Source organism: Lissotriton helveticus, chromosome 1_1, assembly GCF_964261635.1.
Source record: "Lissotriton helveticus chromosome 1_1, aLisHel1.1, whole genome shotgun sequence".
In the NCBI taxonomy this organism is placed as follows: Eukaryota; Metazoa; Chordata; class Amphibia; order Caudata; family Salamandridae; genus Lissotriton; species Lissotriton helveticus.
This window is the reverse complement of record NC_136057.1, coordinates 1,357,289,873-1,357,310,701: the sequence shown is the minus strand read 5'-3', so window position 1 is coordinate 1,357,310,701 and position 20,829 is coordinate 1,357,289,873. Positions and strand designations below refer to the sequence as shown.

Below are 20,829 nucleotides of genomic sequence, written 5' to 3'. Positions count from 1 at the left end.
CCTTAAGACCATTTTTGGATCCCAGGGTGTTAAACCTGTACATACTGTCAGAACACTTCCATGTGGTACCGCTCCAACAGGCGCTTCCACTTCTACAACAAGTAGATTCTAGGTCCACCCATGTCTTTCAAGAAGCATACTTTCACATTACGGTCCATCCAGCTCATCGCAAATATCACGGATTTCATATAGCAGGCAAACGCGATCAGTTCGAAGTACTCACATTCGGAGGAGCTACTGTTCCCAGAGTATTCACCAAATGTCTTGCTATAGTGGAAGTTCATCTCAGAAGACAACAAATTTAAATTTTTCCGTACTTAGACGATGGCTCATTAAAGCCAGCACACACCAGAAGTGTCTAAAACACACTCGCACCAGGTTAAACTCACTGCACCAATTGGGCTTTACAGTCAATGCACAAAAGTCTCATCAGCAGCCTTTACAAATACAATCTTATCTGGAAGCGACTCAACACCCTCACGGTACTAGCCTCTCCCAGTGCAGCCAGAGTTCGCAATATTCAAACTCTGCTATTACGGTTTCAAGCCAATCAAACCTTAACAGCCAAAACTTTTATGCAATTGTTAGGAATGGTGACATCATGCATCACATTAGTGCCCCGCGCAAGACTACTTTTGCGTCCTCTGCAAGAATGCTTAGCACATCAGTGGAATCAGTAACCGGGTCAATTAACCAATCTAGTGTTGATAGACTGCTGCACCCATCTCTCCTTGCAGTTGTGGAACCTAAAAAATTGATCAAAAGGGCAGCCCTTCATCGACCCTGTTCCACAGATAGTGCTAATAGCAGACTCAGCTCTCACAGGCCGGGGTGCCCATCCCCACAATCACACAATTCAGGATCTCTGGGGCAACAAGCACAAATGTCTCCACATAAACTATCTAGAGCTTCTAGCAGTATTTCTAGCACTGAAAGCTTTTCAGTCTCATCTCATAGGCAAAGTTGAACTAATCTGCATGGACAACATGACAGCCAATTATTATTTACAAAACCAAGGGGGGACACACACTCTCCAGCTGCCACGCCTCTCTCAGACTATCTGGAGCTGGGCAATTCATCACAGAATTCATTTTCAGCAGAACACCTTCCAGGAGTCAACAATCAACTTGCCGACCTCCTCAGCAGAAGGAGGCCAGAAATACACAAGTGGGTATTTCATCTCCAAGTTCTCCTTCCATACTTTCAAGAATGGGGATGCCCACAAATAGATCTGTTCGCCACAGTGGACAGCGCAAAATGCCCAAACTTCGCCTCCAGGTTCCCACATCCTTGCGCCAAAGGCAATGCCCTGTGGATCAATTGGTCAAAGATATTTTCCTACGCTCTTCCGCATCTCCCACTCCTTCCATTTTTGGTTCGAAAGCTCAAGCAAACATCGCTCACACTGATTTTTGTAGCTCCCACATGGGCACGGCAACCGTGGTACACCACACTTTTGGAAATCTCTGTAGTTCCTTACCAAAAGCTGCACCTCATTTCCAACCTTCTCACTCAGAACTGTGGAGAAATCAGACACCCAAACCCCAAGGAGCTCAACTTAGCGATTTTGCTCCTGGAGTCATAAAGTTTAGATAGTTAAATTTACCACCAAACTGTATAACTATTCTAAAAGAAGCAAGAAAGCCCACTACCAGAGTTTGTTATGCAGCAAAATTGAAACTATTTGTTATCTATTGTAATAACAACTAAATTAATCCTCTAGATGCTTCCGTTCAAAACATTATCTTCTGCACCTACAGCAAACTAATCTAGCCTACACATCTATTAGATTGCACCTTGCAGCAGTAGCTGCATATTTGCAAAATAGACCGCGTTTATCTTTGTTCGTAGTCCCCATGATTAAAGCCTTTATGGAAGGCTTAAAAAGAGTAATACAATCTAGAATGCCTCCTGCACCGGTATGGAATCTCAACATTGTACTTACAAGACTCATGGGTCCACCCTTTGAACCATTACAATTGTCCTTTACAGTTCCTTTCATAGAAATGTGCCTTCTTCATTGCAATCATTTCAGTAAGGAGAGTTTTTTTTTTCTCGGAGTTTTATATAGCGCGAACTAGAACCGAACCGAATCAGTTATCAGAGTGTTTTACATAGCACCAGTTACGTTACATGAGGACACACTTTCATTTTTTAGGCACGGGGAGATTAAGTGATTTGCCCAGAATCACAGGGGTTTTTTGGCGTAGTTACCGAGACTCGAAACACCAGATCCCCAGGTCCGAGGTCGAGCGCCTTAGCCGTTAGGCCAACGCCTCTCCCCAGAGTTGGTGATCTACAGACATTAACCTTAGAAGAACCCTTCTTTCAGTGTTATAAAGATAGAGTAGTTCTTCACACCAACTCAAAATTCATACCTAAAGTAGTTTCTGCATTTCATCTTAACCAAGTTGATTTGCCTGTGTTCTTCCCTCAGCCTGATTCTGTAGCAGAACAAGCTCTTCACATACTTGATGTCAGAAGAGCGTTTTTGTATTATATTTGAAAGGACAAAAGATTTTTGTAAAACAAAGCAACTGTTTGTTGCATTTGCACCACCTCACAATGGAAATCCTATCTCTAAATCTGGAATTTCAAGATGGATTTTTAAATGCATTCAGTTGGTGCAGTTCAGAGAAAGCGAAATACAGTCCAGTCTTTAGCAGTACAGCATATTATCATATTGTACAAGTGGAAACACGCTACATCATACACGAGGTAGTGAAGATATGTATTACAAAGACATTGCAAATGCATCTTAGACTTAAACCAACAACAGCAGCCTCTGCTACAGTGACGATAGAAATGAGGGTCTGACACATCCGACCTATTGATTTATTCCTTTGGCGCTTTCTCTTTACAGAATCCTAATTCATCAAATTCCCCTTGTGGGGTCCGGGATCGAGCCGTAGGCCTGGCTTCGCTCTCCATTTCCATACCCTCTCCCTCAAGGTTCGTTTCATGTGTGAGAAGATAGGAGGTGAGTGGACCCCAAATATCTTTCGGGCGCGATTTAGTAGGTAATAGTTCTTCTTAGTAATGCATGTGATCTTGCCCAGTGGACATAGTTTGTATCCAGTCTTTGAACTTGGGAGCCCGGCCTCTACCCCATTTGCACGCCACCTGACGTTTCGCCAATAACAAACCCATTGCCAAGAACTTTATGTGCACTGTATTTATGTCTTGAAATAAACCCAAAAGGGCTATGAGTGGGCATGGTGTCATCTGTGGATCCTCTCATGGTTGACAGCCCTTCAAAAATCTGTGTCCAGTAGTCTTCTACCTGGGGCAACTCCACGCTAAATGCAAGAAATCTGCTCCCTCCCTCCCGCACCATGCACACTTGTTGTTGTCTCGGAGGTGAAATCTGTGTAGTTTAGTCGGGGTGTGATATAATCTGTGCAAGAATTTAAAATGAATGAGGCGTAGCCTACTGTTGCCTATGATTGCTTCTGTCTGCGTGCAGCTGAGTTCCCATTGTTCATCCGTTAACGGGACATTTAGATCTTTATCCCATTCCTGCCTGGCCCGCAGAGTATGGTGCGTTCTGTACATGTTTATACAAGAAGGATATGACATGGCGGGGGCTTGTACTTGTAGCAAGGCATGGAGAGGTGCAAGTGTATCAGGCTCTTCGGGAAAGGTAGGGGTTGCGGCCTTCCCACTTTGCCGGAGACAGGTGTACATGAATGTGTCCATTGTTGTGGGTATGTGTGCTCGAAAAAACTGTTCCTTGAAGCGCAATTGTCCCCCAATATACAGGTCTCTCCAGGTGTGATAGTTGAGACCGTTCAGCATCCTCCGACATATCCCCTCATATGTAACTTGTAGCAAGGGATTACGTAACAGGGGCATCCAAGGGGAGTACAACATGAGGTTATGTAGCTTGTGAGCAATCTGCCGCCATGCTGCAAGGGTGCAGTCTACGGTGGACGGGTCACGTTCCTGCTTCTTCACTGTTGTAAAAAGATAGCTTGTCGGGGGTGTCGGGCCATATAACCATCCTCTACAGCCAAGTGAGGCATAAAGGGTGGAGGATGGAACCAGTATGTCGCGAAGTGGGCCTGTGCACAATAATAATAGAATTCAAAATTGGAGACATCATACCCCCCCTGATGTTATGGCAGCATCCGCGTAGCCAGGTTGTCGTACCTGTTTCCCGCCCCATATGAGCCTCGTAAGTTGAGTCCTGAGTGTGCTAAAGAAAAAAACTCCCAGGGTGGTATGGTATATTAATGAAGAGGTACAAAAGTTTTGGCAGCAGTACCTTAATAAGGGAGATCCTCCCCGCCATTGAGAGTGGTAGCCGTAACCACTTGGTGATAGTGTCTGTTATCTTGTCAATAGCTGTACCATAATTTATTCGCATCAGTGTGTCCTTATTTCTGGTGATACGTATGCCCAGGTATTTTAGCTGGGCAGTTTCCAAAACTAGTGGGTAATCCAATTGATGTGACAGGGTATTATCCGTAAGGGGAAATATCGCGGATTTAGACCAATTTATTTGTATATCGGATATGGCTCCAAATTTAGTTCTCTCCCGGAACACTGGATTGAGATTGTCTTGAGGCTTTTTGACGTACAGTGTCATATCGTCTGCATATAGGGAGATAAGCAATTGTCTACTTGGGTAGATCAGTGCCTTCTCGTTATGGTGTTGCCGTAGTTTTGCAGGTAAGGGTTCTATGGCCAAGGCACATAAAATTGGCGATAGTGGACACCCTTGCTGCGTACCCCTGGATGCAGTAAAGGTGGAGGACTTGGCTCCATTCAAAAGCACTGAAGCTATCAGTTGGCTATATAGCAGTTGTATCCAGCGGTGAAAGGTAAGAGGCATCCCCATGTAACCCAAAGTACACAGTAGGTAATCCCACTCTAAAGAATCAAACGCCTTAGTGGCGTCAAGGAATACCGCCACCGCTGAGCAATTAGGGTCTATATCTTGCAGTACTGCGGCTAGGGTTCTAAGATTGTGCGATGTGGCTCGGTTTGGGATGAATCCCGCCTGGTCGGGTAGCACCAGTCGTTCCATCAGTAGATTAAGTCGGGTCGCCAGGACCTTTGCTAGTATTTTAGTATCACAATTTAACAGGGAGAGGGGGTGGTACGATTGACAATAAAGTGGGGATTTACCAGGTTTTAACAGCCAGGTTATGAGGGCTTCTCGCATAGTTCTTGGTAAACAACCCTCTTCTAATGCTGCACAGAACACCTCCTTCAGTATGGGAGCTAAAAGCGATGGGTACGTTTTATAGAATTCTATCGGTAGCCCGTCAGATCCCGGGGCCTGTCCCATAATGGCATCAGTGATCTCTTCTAACTCCAAATCTTAAGTTCAAGAATTTCCGCTGGGTATTCCCCAGCCAGGCCAGTGCAGTGTCTTCAAAATAGTGTGGCAAATCAAGCGGGGTGCCTCTTCGGGAAGAGTAGAGAATGTTATAATAGTCCCTGAACGTGTTCAATAGATCTGGAAGGTTCCTATGTATGGTGCCCTGTGCATTTTGTATTTCTGGTATATAGTTGGAGAACCTGGGGGGCCTGGTCACACTTGCCAGAGCCTTCCATGGGCGATCTCCTTCACCAAAGTCCCTTGCCATGTATGGTTTCCCCGAAATTTACACTCCCTGTTTGCAAGTGCCTCATATTCCGTTAGCTTGTCTCGCATGTTGGCCCTGATTGCATTGCCATCAGAGCTGGAGTTGAGGTCGCGTTCTAGTTTTTTGAGTTCCCCTTCCAATTTGTGTATGTCATTACGCAGCGTTTTGAGGATACCCCCTCCTTTGGAAATACACCAGCCCCGGGCTGTGACTTTGAATGCCTCCCAAACAGTTGTGATGCCGGAGACAGACTTCACATTGCGCTCCAAAAAGTCCTGGATGTCTTGTTCTATTTCAGCCTTGAAAACAGTGTCCTGAAGGTGCAGTGGGTTGAGGCGTCAGTTATTGTATGGGGAGTGCTTTAGGGGGGGGCATGTATTTCCATAACAACAGGGGAATGGTCTGAATACGTGCAGGCTAGATGGGTTAAGTCTACCAGCCAGTGTGTCATTCCTACGGATGTGATCAGTTAATCTAGCCTGGCCCAGGATGAATGGACCGCTGAGTAATGTGTACCCTCCCGCTGTGTGGGGTGTTTGTACCTCCATGAGTCGAGTAAATAGTTGGCGTCTATAATGTCTTTTAATGTTCTGTGCGTGGCCGCAAAGTGCATCGGGGAGACTCGGGATCTATCCATCCGGAGGTGTATTGTGGTGTTAAAATCTCCACCCCAGATGACGTAGGTAGTACCTATTGCCTGGATTTTACCCCATAGCAGGAGAAGAGCATTGGGATCATCGGTGTTGGGGCCATAATAGATGGCGAATGTCAAGTCATATGAGTGGAGTCTCCCCCAGACCAGGCAGAACCTGCCATTAACGTCAGTTTCCGACCCACTGGGCACAAATGCCACTCCTCTCAATTAAAATGGCTACTCCCCGAGAGTACCCAGAATACGATGCGAAACTGCGGCGTGAGGCCCATCTCGAAGCAAACTGAGGTGTAGTTCCGGGATTCAAGTGCGTTTCTTGTAGCAGAGCGACTGTGATATGGTGTCTATCTAGGTAACCCAGTATCTGTCTCTTTTTCCTAGGGTTATTCAGACCTCGTACGTTACATGATGTCACTTTTAAACTGTTAATATTACGTGTGTTGTCTAACATTCCTACTGCTGTTATAATCAGTACTGAGCCATATACCGTTAACCATAGTTGACTGGACAGGTTGCATCTCTTCAAAAATAGAACATCCCCCATGCAACCACACCGGCTTCCCCAACTTGCCGGGCATATAAACCCCACCCGCCCAAAGAAATCCCATTACTTAACAAATACTTTCCCTCCTTACTGGAGATTTGGGGGTTCGCCCTCGTAGGGAAATCACTAGGGGCACACAACTCGCCCACTCTCCTCCATAATTGCACCCACCCGCTGCTCCGCTGTGAGGGCGGGCAGCTGCGTGCGGCGGGACGGAGGTAAGTGGCCGAGCAAGACATATTACAACACATTAGTTATGTCAATACTTCACAAATGTAGACCAGTTCTTCAAAGTCAGATTGCCAATGAGAGTCACGAAAGTTCCGCTGTAAATTATGTGCCTCAATCTGGGTTTGATAGAGGAGATTAGGATCTGGAGCGCCCACATGCTCCCGCGTCCATGGATGATGGGTGACGGTTTCTTTTGAGGTATTCCTCTGCCTGCTGCGGATTCTGAAAGTAATGCTGCTACCCGTGATGTTATCTTCAATTTCGCCGGGTACATCATTGCCTAGGGGATATGTTGCGCTTGGAACTTTTTCTTAACAGCAGCAAATTTTCGTCTGGCGTCTTGTACTGTTTGCGTAAAGTCTGGGAAGAACGCCAGAGTACTATTCTCCTAGTGAACTTTTTCTTTTCACGGGCCAGGCGTAGGACCGCATCTCTCTCATGATAATTTTAAAAGCGTGCAATCACGGGACATGGTAGTGCCCCGGGGGCGGGCGAGCAGCTAGGGATCTGTGTGCCCTCTCCACTGTGAGATGTTCTGAGAAGGAGTCTCTGCAGTACAAATCTACAACTAGCTTCTCAATGAAGTCCTCCATACGGCCTGTATAGGTTGATCTGCCAGGCGAAGAATTCGCACATTGTTCCTCCTGGAGCGAGCCTCCAAGACTTCGTTCTTGTCAGCGATGATCTTGAGCACCTTATCCATTTGTGATATCTAACCCGCTGTTTGCCGTGGCGCCGTCCTCAAGGTCAGACACTCTGGTTTCTGCTTCTTTAAGGCGTTGCTCATGTTGATCTAATTTAGTAACCACAGAGTTCATCCGCATGTTCATCATGTCTATTTTAGCGTCTATGGATGTGAGGCTTTGCTTCGGGCCAAGTAGAAGCGTTTCCCAGTCCTCCTCTGGAGTGTCTGCGGTATCGGAGTCTGTGTGTTCCGCCGAGTTAGACCTGGGTGTTTTGCGCATTTCAAAAGGAATTTTAGTTTGTTTGGTATTGGTGAGCCCCATGATGTAATCAGGCGAGCAGTCTGGGAGTGCAGGGTGAGAACTCACGAAGCTCCGTCAGTGGTCTAGCGCTGGTCAGTGTCTCGAGGCTGCCTCTATTAGAACCCACCGCGTGAAGGCCTTAGCGATTTAGCTCCAACAGCGCAGTGCGTATAAACAATGCTCGTGGCTCTAGCCAGTGCAATCGGCAATCCCTCCTCCACCTTGGCCACCACTAAGTGTGTGCACACAATGTCGGTGTAATATTCCTACAACGGCGTATACCTGGAATTTCACGACCGCGAGAAGAGTCCAAGTCACTAAGTGCGCTGCAGAGGGTACCAGGGGCTCAAATGGATATCTGGCAATGTATTGTGAAGCACACTGCTGAAAAAGGGAGATTGTTGGTCCTAGTCACTTCATGTGGCGAGCGCTGCAATTTAATGTCTCTGTCCAAGCGATCTAAAATGTCCGCTCATCTGACATCTGTAGTGCGCTGTTGGCAGAGTGCAGCAGCTGTGTGCTATTCGAGCTACGGCTACTGGTACAGAAAGCAGGTCAGCGGCGGGGTCTCGGGCACTTATATACTGCAAGTGGCGCTTGAGAATGAACGTTCCTTCCTCGGGCTATGTGGCTGCAGCGATCTAAAATGGCGGCATCCCCTCGCGTGGGTAACGGCTGGATGAAGGTTCGAGTTTGCAATTTGGGCTTGTGGAATATATGTTTATTTGGCAGGCAGGGGCATTCTCGATGCGCAGTGTGAGAAAGTGCCATCTTTCTTGCATTGGTATGCCCCCACTTTTTTCTGACTGCTGATGTGCTTTGACTGAGTGTGCCCTGGGCTCCTGCCAACCAGATACCCAGGGCCTGTGTTCCTTCCCTAAAACTGTGTTACAACTAAAACCCAATTGACCTCTCTTTCCACCTGTCAGCCCCTAGTAAATGGTACCCTAGGTACCCAAGGCATGGTGACCAGAGAAGACCCCTGAGGTCTGCAGCACTTATTGTGCCACCCTCAGGGGCCCTGTACCCTGACACCCACACACTGCCTTTGCAGGCTGAGTGTCTAAGTACAGAACCAAACAAAGAGTCGACATGGCACCCATCCCTGTGTGCAATGCCCACAGAACCCACTGCCCTGGCATACTTCGGTCACCCCTCTAGCTGGGTGCCCTATGCCAGAGGTGTGGGCACAGGTGCATGAGCCTTGTGCCCCTACAGTACCCAGGGCCATTCCTGGGCACAGTAAGTGCAGTGATGCCATTAATAGTATATGGTGCTGGGAGGTTGTCATTATGAACTCCACAGCACCATAATGGCTACACTGAAGACTGACAAGTTTGATATCAAACTTCTCAGCACATTAAACCCACACTGATGCCAGTGTGGGATTTAATGTAAAATGCACCAGAGAGCATCTTAGAGATGCCCTCTGAAAACCTAGCCTACAATCCACGTCTGGGCGGAGTTGCTGCAGAGGCTGCCACACAGCAGACATGTTGCTGGACCCCTGGGTGGAGAGCCCCCCGCTCTCCTGGCCTGCAACAATGCACATCCTGGGCGAGGTGCTAGGTATCCTCCCCCAGGATGGGCAGGAGGAAGCTTCAAAGGCATGCCGCCTCTTTGAGCTTCTCCAGACCATTTGCTGTACCCAGCAACTGGCCCCCACCAGTCCTGACCCCCACTCTGGCGGGAAGACTGGCGGGAAAAACTACGTCAGGAGGAGGGGTGTGCCAGCCTGTGCCAACCTCACCCCTCAGGTGGGGATACGAGGTGAAACACGACCCCGGGCTCCGGCTATCTTGAAGATGGGGAGCCCTGCCCAATCACAGCTAGGCTCCTGCCCCCCTACCACTGGAGAGGAGCAGGCTAGGGGGTGTACCCACCTCAGGACAGGGACCTATTGGTCCCTGTCCTTGCCCTACCCGTAACGCCCCTAAATTCAGTATTTAGGGGCTCCCTGAACCTTCCTTCCTCAGATCCCGATAAGAAAATAAGAAAGAAGATGAAGAAGTCCCGCCGTGCAGCTGCTAACAGGACGACGACAACAACTGACTTGTCCCCAGTCCTACCGGCCTGTCGGTCCTGGAACCTGCTCCTGCCTAATCCCAAAACGATTCATAAAGGGGGTGGTGATGGACAGAGTATCTGAATTAAGCAGAACACTCCTACCCAGTCAAAAGATCAGGGCTTGATCCATCACCGTTTTTTTAGCTCACTGCACCATCCCAGCTCAGAACCTGGCTACATGCAAATTAGTCTGACCCTGGCCCAGTGCATCATGGGAACAGGGCAGACCAAACTACCAAGCCAATTCTTTACTGGAAAGGAAACAAGCTTCCGGGGACCGGTTTCTGGCATTACAGCCGTCTTCGGCCCGGCTTGCTTGAATCCTGATGGTGCAGTGAGCAAGGGACTCACATCTGAGCATACCCTTCCACACTTGTGGTGGCCAAAACGATTCATAAAGGGGGTGGTGATGGACAGAGTATCTGAATTAAGCAGAACACTCCTACCCAGTCAAAAGATCAGGGCTTGATCCATCACCGTTTTTTAGCTCACTGCACCATCCCAGCTCAGAACCTGGCTACATGCAAATTAGTCTGACCCTGGCCCAGTGCATCATGGGAACAGGGCAGACCAAACTACCAAGCCAATTCTTCACTGGAAAGGAAACAAGCTTCCGGGGACCGGTTTCTGGCATTACAGCCGTCTTCGGCCCGGCTTGCTTGAATCCTGATGGTGCAGTGAGCAAGGGACTGCTCACTGCACCATCAGGATTCAAGCAAGCCGGGCCGAAGATGGCTGTAATGCCAGAAACCGGTCCCCGGAAGCTTGTTTCCTTTCCAGTGAAGAATTGGCTTGGTAGTTTGGTCTGCCCTGTTCCCATGATGCACTGGGCCAGGGACAGACTAATTTGCATATAGCCAGGTTCTGAACTGGGATGGTGCAGTGAGCTAAAAAACGTGATGGATCAAGCCCTGATCTGTTGACTGGGTAGGAGTGTTCTGATTAAGTCAGATACTCTGTCCATCACCACCCCCTTTTTGAAATTATTTTCCTGCCTAATCCCGGCGACTCCTGCGGACAGCAACCTTGGGACACCCAGAGGATCTGCCTGCCTTGACCCTCTTAAAGCCTGGGACTCCCATCAGCAGAGGCTCTGCTGCAACAACACCCCTGGTGCCAACCAGGAAGCTCCGGACCAACCCACTCTGCACCCGCCGAGCCCGGCCCGTGCCCGAGTGATCCAGGACGACGAGGACGCCCCCCCGGCGACTGGGACCCGAAGTCCATTGCCCAAAGACCCTCCTCGACGACCCCGACGCCGCCTGCAGCCTCAGGACAGAGGACCCCTCCAACCGCGACCAGCAGGGGGTAAGATTTCCCGACCTCAAAAGACACCCCGGCGCCCCACGGCCCCCTGTGCCCAACTCCTGGGTGCCTACCTATCCTCCAAGATCCCAACTTACCCCTCGAAATGTTGGTCGCTTCAGAAGATTCTTCGTCCCCGAGCCTGCAGCCTTTGTTCCCTTTTCAAGTTCCTCATTGAATAACATTGAACGCCTGACAGCTCAAAAGCACCCTGCACCCAACCGCCCGAGTGCCCCTGGCAGTGCAACCTGTACCCTATCCTACTTCCCCAATTATCCTGAGCAAGGGACCAGAAGCCCAGCTCCCACAGCCGCGTGGCCTGCTAGCTAGCAGCCACCAACCGGAGGCCCCCTTTCTCTCACTGGATAACATTGGGCCTAACTACCTCTGCACGCGGCCGCCCCTGTGCCGCTGGGAGTGAACCAACTGTACTTACCTGACCCTGAGGGAACCCTGAGTCTATGCCCAGAACCCTAACTTCACCAGCCAAGTACTCACCTGGAAACAGATAACTCACTTACCTGCCATTGGATAACATTGACTGGTTTAACTCGAAAAATCTTCTAAGTGTGAAGGTTTTGAAACTAAAAATATTCGTATAAAATCACCCGAATTCCGAAGTACTCACCTGTGATCAGGGGAGAAGCCAGTCCTGTACCTTAAGGCCCAGTACTGAACTGCAAAAGTAATCTTTACCAGGTTTACTAGTAATCTGTATTTTCTCAATAGGAATCCATTGTCTGCTTTTCTATGAAATTTCTTCTAAGTGTAAACTTGAAATATTCTTTAAAAATCATACGAAATACTGAAACGCAATTACTTACCTGTTTTAAGTTGAGACCCCAGTGCTGGACCTAGGAGCCTAGTACTGGATTACTAAAGTAACGAGATCATACTTTACCTGCAACCTGAATGTTCTCCAATTGGATAACATTGCTAGATTTTCATTGAAAAGTTTCTAAATGTGAACTTTTAAAACCGCTTTATATTACTGAACAATCACTACTGTAACTAAAACGATTTTACTAAATTGGTTTCAGCTTGGACCCCTGGACTGAACCCAGGATCCAGTCCTGGAACTACCAAAGTAATCTACAAAGTAATCAACTGTACATATATGATGAAAACCCATTGATCTCAATGCTATAGTGTGTTTAGAATTGTGTTGCCTACTGCAACCCCTGTATCTATTGTGTTCACCAAGTTTATTGCCTCTTTGCAAAGTAATTACATGAAAGTACTCATATTGAGAAAAGTATATTTTTATACCTGTTGGTTCTAAAAATAAAACCACTATATCTGTTTATCAAAACAATTGGCCTGGAGTTCAGTCCTTGAGTGTGGGAAACCTTTTGCTGGCTGAGTGTGTACAACAAATGCTTTACACTGTCCTCTGGTACTGCCTTACTGCTCGACCAAGCTAACACTTTTGAGAGTAAGGTCAGTCCTGACTTTAAACTCTGTTATACCTCTGCGGTTTGTGGACTCTATACACACTGTACCTTATTCTGGTCCAGTATATATAGAGCCACTTTCTCACATTGGTGGATCAGCGGTGGGATACAAACTTGCATTTCTTGGACTACTTGGTTACCATCTGATCACACGACAGAACTCATAAATTGCCTTTAGAATTCTGAAATTGTTTTTTTCCAAAATACTAGAAGTCTGGTAGGGCCTTGTTTAACCCCTTCCATGCTCATGACGAGCTGAGCTCGTCATGAGTTGCGCCGCTCGCATGCTCATGACGAGCTCAGCTCGCATGCTCATGACGAGCTCAGCTCGTCATGTAACGCGGTAAATCGAAAAAAGCCGCACTTCGCAAAAATAACCGCAGCACGCATGCGGTTAAGTCCCATTAGGATTTTAGAAAAATAAGTCACTACAGTCAGGGTAGAGGGTTAGAACTATCAGGTTAGAATGTCTCAACTCCGCCCAACTATTAGTGAGGATAATATAGCCCAGGACCTGGCGGAGGAGCTCAACCTCACACCTTACTTACACTTAAATTTCAGAGAAGTAAGGTCCTTATGCAAATTATACCAGTGGGCCTGCATCCAACCAAAGTAGGGCTCCAGGAGCTCTTGGCTGAGTATGCTAAAGGCCACCCCTCTGAACAGGGTGATGACCGGTCAGAGGAAGAAAAGGTGCTAGAGGAGGAGGAGACTCCAATCTTCTCCTGGGAGAGGAGGGGCCCTGTACCCTTAACTCCAAGTATCACACTCTGGGACCCTAAGACCTACACAGGTGGGCCAGGGCCCACAGAAAACATTGGGACTAGTCCCAGTGAAGAGGACAGCATGTTGGCCAAGAGATTAGACCTAGAGTCCAGACTCCTGGCTCTGGAAAAAGAAAGGAAAGAGATGGGCTTAGCCCCTATCTCTGGTGCCAGCAATAACAAAAACAAGGACAGAGAGGAATCTTATGATCCTAAAATCCCAAAAGGGATTGTCCCTAAATTTGAGGAAGGTGATGATATCACTGTAGGAAGGTGGATATCTGACTATATGGTTACCCCAACTTTTTGCCTAGTGTTTAGCTGTTTTTTTTACTTAGTTGGCCCGGGATCCTGCTATTCAGGGCCCCAGGCTATCTGCTCTCTCTGTAAAATGGACTCCATGTACTTTAGGTACATATCTAATTGGATATTGGGTCACCTTGCGAGCCCCTGTCTAGTGTACCATAGGTACCCAGGGCATAGGTGCATCCAAGGCCTACCAGGGGCTGCAGCATGAATTATGCCACCCCTGGCTGGCCATCCAAACTGACACCACAGGCTGATTACTCAGCTTGGGCAAGGTCGTGTAATCACCCCTTGCTTGAGATATAGTTTACCTATATCTACCCTTATATATCTCCTACGCGGATGATACCCAGCTCTTGTTTCCTTTTAAAAGTCTCACCGACGAAGTGAGGACGGCCTTTTCCGAAGGCATGAAAGCTGTGGCAAAGTGGATGACATCGAACTATCTCCAATGCAATGTAAATAAGACCGAAGTCGTGCTTTTCGGGGAGGCTAGAGCTATGTGGACGCCGGACTGGTGGCCGTGCGAGCTTGGCCAGGTGCCAGAACCTAAAAAGGTTGTAAAAAACCTAGGGGTACGCCTCGATCAAGAGCTTTCTTTTAAACAACATGGTAACTGGGTGGTTGGCCAATGTTTCCATGTTATTGGACTTTTACGAAAAGTTTTTCCAATACTACCGGACTCCACCAGGAAAACTCTGGTACAGGCATTAGTATTGAGTCGCCTGGATTATTGCAATGGACTCCTGCTGTCAGCCAATGAAGGTGTCCTAGCAAAACTCCAGATGATACAAAATACTGCAGCGAGGCTAGTACTGAATGCCCCTCCAAGAACGCCATCAAAACCTCTCCTGGATAAATTACATTGGCTCTCAGTCCGTAAGAGGATCAGTTTTAAGACTTGCTGCTTGATCCACAAGAGCCTACATGGATGTGGGCCTTCCTATTGGAATGATAAATTAATTCCATATAATCCTACTCGATCTCTCAGGTCAAGCAGCCAACTTTTATTGAGAGTACCAACCACTAAGAAGGTCAGACAAGGGGGCAAAGCTTTATCGGTTGTTGGACCCACCTGTTGGAGTAAACTCCCTCTTGAGCTTAGGCAATGTCCAGAACTTCTAAATTTTAGAAAAAAACTTAAAACATTTTTATTTCAGACTTAGTCTAAGAACTTATGTCCATACTGAACTGAACTATATGCTAAACTGATGCTGCTAGCCTTTTTTCTCTCTCTCTCTCTCTTTTTTTCCTCTGTGCGCAGAGATACTCTGTTTAGAGTCGATTCTAGCGCGTTACAAACTTATAAATAAATAAATAAATATAGACACATCCATACCTATAAGTCACTCCTATGGCAGGCCTTAACAATCCTGGAGGCAGAGTGCTTGGTTTTATGTGAGATGGTGCTCTAGCATGAGCTGAGCCTGTCTGCAGCTTTCGGAACCATGTCCATATAGCTGTTCTATGATATAGTCATACCATATACTCTTAAGTGCATTATAATCCTCGCGGTTATTGCTAACTTTGGTTTGGCTTTATCAAAACATGTTGTGTAAGGTGTCATACGCTTTGGAATACTAGCCCCCCTGCCAGTTCTGGTGGCGGGGGTAGCATTCCACCCTTCTAGAGGTAAAAGACATGTAAGTTCTACTTTACCCGGTTATAGTTAAACAGAGGCTCAGCATCACAAAGTGGATGCTGCTGCCACAGACACGAGTCTGACCTCCTGCTGCTGGACGAAACTTCGGCAGGGGAGGCCTGGACAATAGGTTTCCTGACTTGGGTGGTGCTGGCACCTCCCCAGACAGACTTTAGTGTATTGGGGCAGGGTGGGTTGAAAGAAATGACACTGCCTGGGGCACACAAGGTGCTCCACGCATAGCCAGGTTCAAACCAGTTGCTGGGGCACTCCAGCCCCAGCTCTGGCGCGAAACTGGACAAAGGGAAAGGGGTGTAACCACCCCCTCCCCAGGTTCCACCCACAGGAGGGACCTAGCAGGTAATCCAGCCCCTTAGTTCAGTATAAAGATAGGAGCTGAGTCTAGAGACTTTAGATTTATCCTGGAAAGAAACTCTGACACAAACTCTTGGACCTTCGACGTTCCATATCTACTGGAAGACTGAAGACATCTCCCTTGTGGTCAAGGAGTGACCACCTTTGCAAACAGGCACCAACAGTAACTTGCCCGTTTGCTTTGTCGACGCTCCAGCCGGATCCCGAAGACTTAGCGACGCAGCCTCTGGACTTTCAGACTTCTCTGACTCCGATCCACATCAAAGTGGAGACCCGTGGCGGACACGAGAGACGAGGGACCGGACATCCTGCAGTACCTGCTTTTTGCTACTTGTGCAGCTTCTGAGGCGTCCTCGAAGTTGTGCATTGGGGATTGAAAACCCCCAGCCCCGAGCAGTAAGTGCACCGAAGCTCAGCCCTCCACACTCCACGAGTGCCGCGTGGGGCCTGCGCCTGCATTTCTCCTCGACGCGTCTTCGCGGTTGCTAGCCTGTTGGCTAGTGGCCCTCCTGAAGACATCCTTTTGAAACCACAACGCTTGCCTGGTTGCTCCAGTCTGGCTCCTGCTTTCCTGTAAAGGGGAAGCTCCCCAGACCTTGCTGGTCTGAACAGAAGCCGATCTTCCCTCCCTGCGTGGGTTGCCTTTGCCAAGGCTTGTTGGGTCCAGTCCGGATACCGACACCGCCAACAGCTAGATCCTTCGTGGGACAGTCCGTATCCAGCTCCTGGTCGTCATCGACGCCTCCTGGTCCACGATGCTGCAGAGACAAGCTTCACATCCTCACCAGATTGCATCTCAACATCGCCTGGTTCCTTCCTGGTTCCTTCCTGGTTCATTCCTGGTCACTGGCTAGTGACCCAGACTCTGTCCCCTCTGCATTCAGGTTCTTCACTGCTCCGATCCACCCTTGGATCCATCGGGACATCTTTCTCCTGGTCGCTTGCAGCACTCTCTTGCAGCTCTCCATAGGATTGATCGACGAAACCCGACACGAAAGAACACCTATGCACCCGGCTTCCCTGGGTGAGGTAACTCGAGTACTCCGGTGCTCCCGTGGGTAACAACTATCCAAGTGTCCTAGTTTAACAGGGTTTTCCCGTAGTCCACCCGGAAGTGTGCGAAATCAACTACATTGTAACTTTTATGTTCCCATTGATTCTCTATTGTAACTCGCGTGTGTGTTTAGACACTGCACACGCATCCTGTGGGTCTCCTACTTCCAGTCCTTTGGTTGATCAGTGTAGCCTCAGCGATGCCCTAGGCCTATTCACCTTTCCTGAACTGGTTCTTATACCACTTCTTTAGTATATCGTTGGTGAGGCCCCTAGGGCAGAATTGTATTTGTGCAACTTATAGTATGCTTATTGAGTAACTTGTGCTGTATCTCGAACTCTGACCTCATAAAGAGTGCAGAGGGGTTGTGTTAGTAATAAATACATATATATTTGATATATACCTTGTGTGGTGTCCTTTCATTTGGTATTCAAGGGATTATAATTGGTAAAACAATTGGCTTCACATGCTCTCTGAAGTGTTAGCCTAAGACTGCTGTGTCCATGCTACCACCTGGATAGCTGGTCTATAAGGTTGACTTTACAACCATCACCATAAGGGTTGTTTGGACAGGTGCAAGGTGCTCACTAGAATAGTGAACATCATATACCAGGCCAACTTCTCACAATCACCAAGTGGTTCACAGCCTTTGAAAGGGCTTGTGATATGAGAAGAGTGAAGAAACCTCAATGGGGGGCACTCCTGTGGGAACTGTTCTCTGGTAACTGCAGAGACAGGCTTCTGACCTTCTCTGGGCCAGTTGCATGGTCCTATGACCTCATGAAGAAAACTCTGATTGAGGGATTTGGACTTACTACTGAGGATTATATAATTGGGTTCAGGGGGGCTCACAAAATCCAGACCCAATCCTGGATAGATGTTGAAGACTACTAAGTAAAGACACTGGATGGTTGGTTAACTGGACACAGTGTGCATGATTTAACTGGACTTTATAATTTGTTTATGAAGGATCACATTTTGAGTAATTGCACAAATGAAAAGTTGCATCAGCATTTGGTAGAACTAGGTATAATTTCTCCCCAAGAATTGGGAAAGAAGGCAGGCCATTGGGTCAAGACTAGGGTGACAAGGACAGCCACTGGGGGTGACCAAAAGAAGGTGGTTTCAAAACCTCTCCAGGGGAAAGGTGGTGAGAATCCCCAAGATAAAAAGTCTGAGTCTTACAAAGGGCCCCAAAGACCTGTACAGGTGGGTGGGTCCCAAACTACTCCCTATGTGCCTCAGCCCTATAGGGGAAGAACTTTGATCCTAACAAGGCCTACTGTAACAACTGTAAAAAGTTGGGATATTTAACTGTAGACAAGAACTGCCCCTACAATAAAGCCCCTAAGGCACCCAATACAGCTACTCCAGGGACAGTGAATCTACAGATGGGATCAGAGGAGTGCCCAGAGCAAATCTGGGAATACACTCAAGCTAGTCTAGTCTCCTTGGGGGAAATGGAGTTTGCCGCTGTAGCTGGTTGGCCACCCAACCGTAAAAAGTATCTGCAATACCCCTCCATTAATGGAACTAGAGTAGAAGCCCTGATGGCTATAGGTGCCAGTATGACTATGGTGAAGGAAATGCTGGTTTCCCCAGAGCAATACTTGATTGGGAAAACTTACCCAGTCACCAATGCTGATAGCATTACCACCCAACGCCCTATGGCTATGGTGACATTAGGTTGGGGGAGGTTACTGGCCTGAAACTGGTAGTGGTCTCTCCACAATTGCCAACTGTCTGCTTGGAAATGACCTGGAAACCTCAGCCTGGGCTGAGGTTGAGCAAGTAACCCATGCAGCCATGCTGGGTATCCCTAGACTGGTGTGTGTGCAAACCAGAGCACAGAGAAAAACGAAGGGTGAACACATTGGTTGGGCCATACTTTCAGGCCCCAAACCTATCAAGAGAAAAAGCCAGAAGGCTGGGGGACTAGCTTCTACACAGCAAGCCTCTCAGGACCCCTCTCCTCAGGGAGAGGACTAGGAAACCCTAGAGGGAATTGAGCCCATGGAGCTTGAGCCTTACCAGGTTGGACTCCTGGGCCCAGGGAGACCCACTAGGGAAGAGCTGTGCCAGGGTCAGCGAGACTGCCCCACTCTTGAAAACCTGAGGCAGCAAGCTGTTTCAGAAGCACAGGGAGATGTCAGTGGTACCCACAGAGCTTATTGGGAAGAGGGATTACTGTATTCTGAGGCAAGAAACCCCAATCCTGGAGCTACCAGGAGGGTGGTGGTGCCACAGAAGTATAGGGAGTTCCTCCTAACTTTAGCTCATGACATCCCCCTAGCTGGACATTTGGGGCAAACCAAAACTTGGGAAAGGCTAGTTAGCCACTTCTACTGGCCCCAGATGAACCAAAAGGTGAAGGCGTGTGTGAGCTCCTGTGTTACCTGTCAGGCCAGTGGCAAGACAGGTGGCAAACCAAAGCCACCACCCTGATACCACTCCCAGTGGTGGGGTACCCTTTGAAAGGGTAGGTGTGGACATTGTGGGTCCACTTGAACCTCCCACAGCCTCAGGGAACAAATTAATTCTAGTAGTAGTGGATCATGCTACTAGGTACCCTGAAGCAATTCCCTTTAGGGTTACTACAGCTCCTGCAGTAGCCGAGCCCCTCTTGGGTGTCTTCCCCAGGGTAGGGCTCCCTATGGAGGTGGTTTCAGACAGAGGTTCCAACTCCATGTCTGCTTACCTGAAACACATGTGGAAAGAGTGTGGGGTGCAGTACAAGTTTACTACCCCATTCCACCCACAAACCAATGGCCTTGTTGAGAGATTCAACAAGACATTGAAAGGTATGATCATGGGACTTCCTGAAAAACTCAAAAGGAGATGAGATGTCCTGTTGCCATGCCTGCTTTTCACTTTTAGGGAAGTGCCACAGAAAGGAGTGGGGTTTTTACCCTTTGTACTTCTGTTTGGTCATCCTGTAAGAGAACCACTTTGTCTGGTGAAAGACGGTTGGGAGAGGCCTCTCCAAGATCCCAAACAATACATTGTGGACTATGTGCTTGGCCTAAGGTCCAGAATGGCTGAGTACATGGATAAGACCTCCAAGAATCTCAAGGCCAGCGAGGAGCTGCAGAAGCACTGGTATGACCAGAAAGCTGCCATGGTTGAATTTTAACCTGGACAACAGGTGTGGGTTTTGGAGCTAGTGGCACCAAGGGCTCTTCAAGACCGATGGAGTGGCCCTTACCCTATCCTGGAGAAAAAGAGTGAGGTCACTTACTTAGTGGACCTAGGCACCAGCAGGACACCCAAAAGGGTTATCCATGTGAACCGCCTTCAACTCAACAATGACAGGGCTGACCTCACCATGCCGATGGTGACTGATGAGGAACAGGAAGCAGAGAATGAACCTCTCCCTGATCTCCTCTCTTCCAGCCCAAAAGATGGGTCAGTGGATGGAGTGATCTTTTCAGACACCCTCTCTCCCCAACTGCAGACTGACTGCAAGCAAGGCTTATAACAGTTTGCTAGCATCTTTTCCTTGACCCCTGGACTGACCAGCTGGTGTTCCCATGATGTGGACACTGGTGACCGTAACCCTGTCAAAAACAAAATCTTATCGACAATCAGACCAAGTCAAGGAAAGCATCAGAGCTGATGTCCGCAAGATGCTGGAGCTAGGGGTGATTGAATCCTCTGAGAGCCCCTGGGCTAGCCCAGTGGTTCTGGTCCCCAAACCTCATCAACAGGGTGGAAGGAGAGAGATAAGATTCTGTGTGGACTATAGAGGACTCAACTCTGTCACCAAGACAGATGCTCACCCCATTCCAAGAGCAGATGAGTTGATAGACAAGCTGGGGGAAGCCACATTCCTCAGTACCTTTGACTTAACTC

The 20,829-nt window shown here is 48.2% G+C and overlaps 1 protein-coding gene across 9 annotated transcripts in view; it reads left to right on the top strand.

Annotated features, from left to right (window-relative positions):
• Window positions 1–20,829, top strand: part of TNRC6B (trinucleotide repeat containing adaptor 6B) — a 1,174,734-nt gene that overhangs the window by 192,805 nt on the left and 961,100 nt on the right. For 2 of the 9 annotated variants that reach the window (XM_078683361.1, XM_078683376.1), the window contains exon 3: window positions 2,864–2,980. The exons of the other annotated variants lie outside the window; for them this stretch is intronic. In XM_078683361.1, the coding sequence (XP_078539487.1) occupies window positions 2,962–2,980 (19 nt within the window). In that variant the 5' untranslated portion in view covers window positions 2,864–2,961. The remainder of the gene's footprint in view (window positions 1–2,863; window positions 2,981–20,829) is intronic. 9 annotated transcript variants of the gene reach the window in all.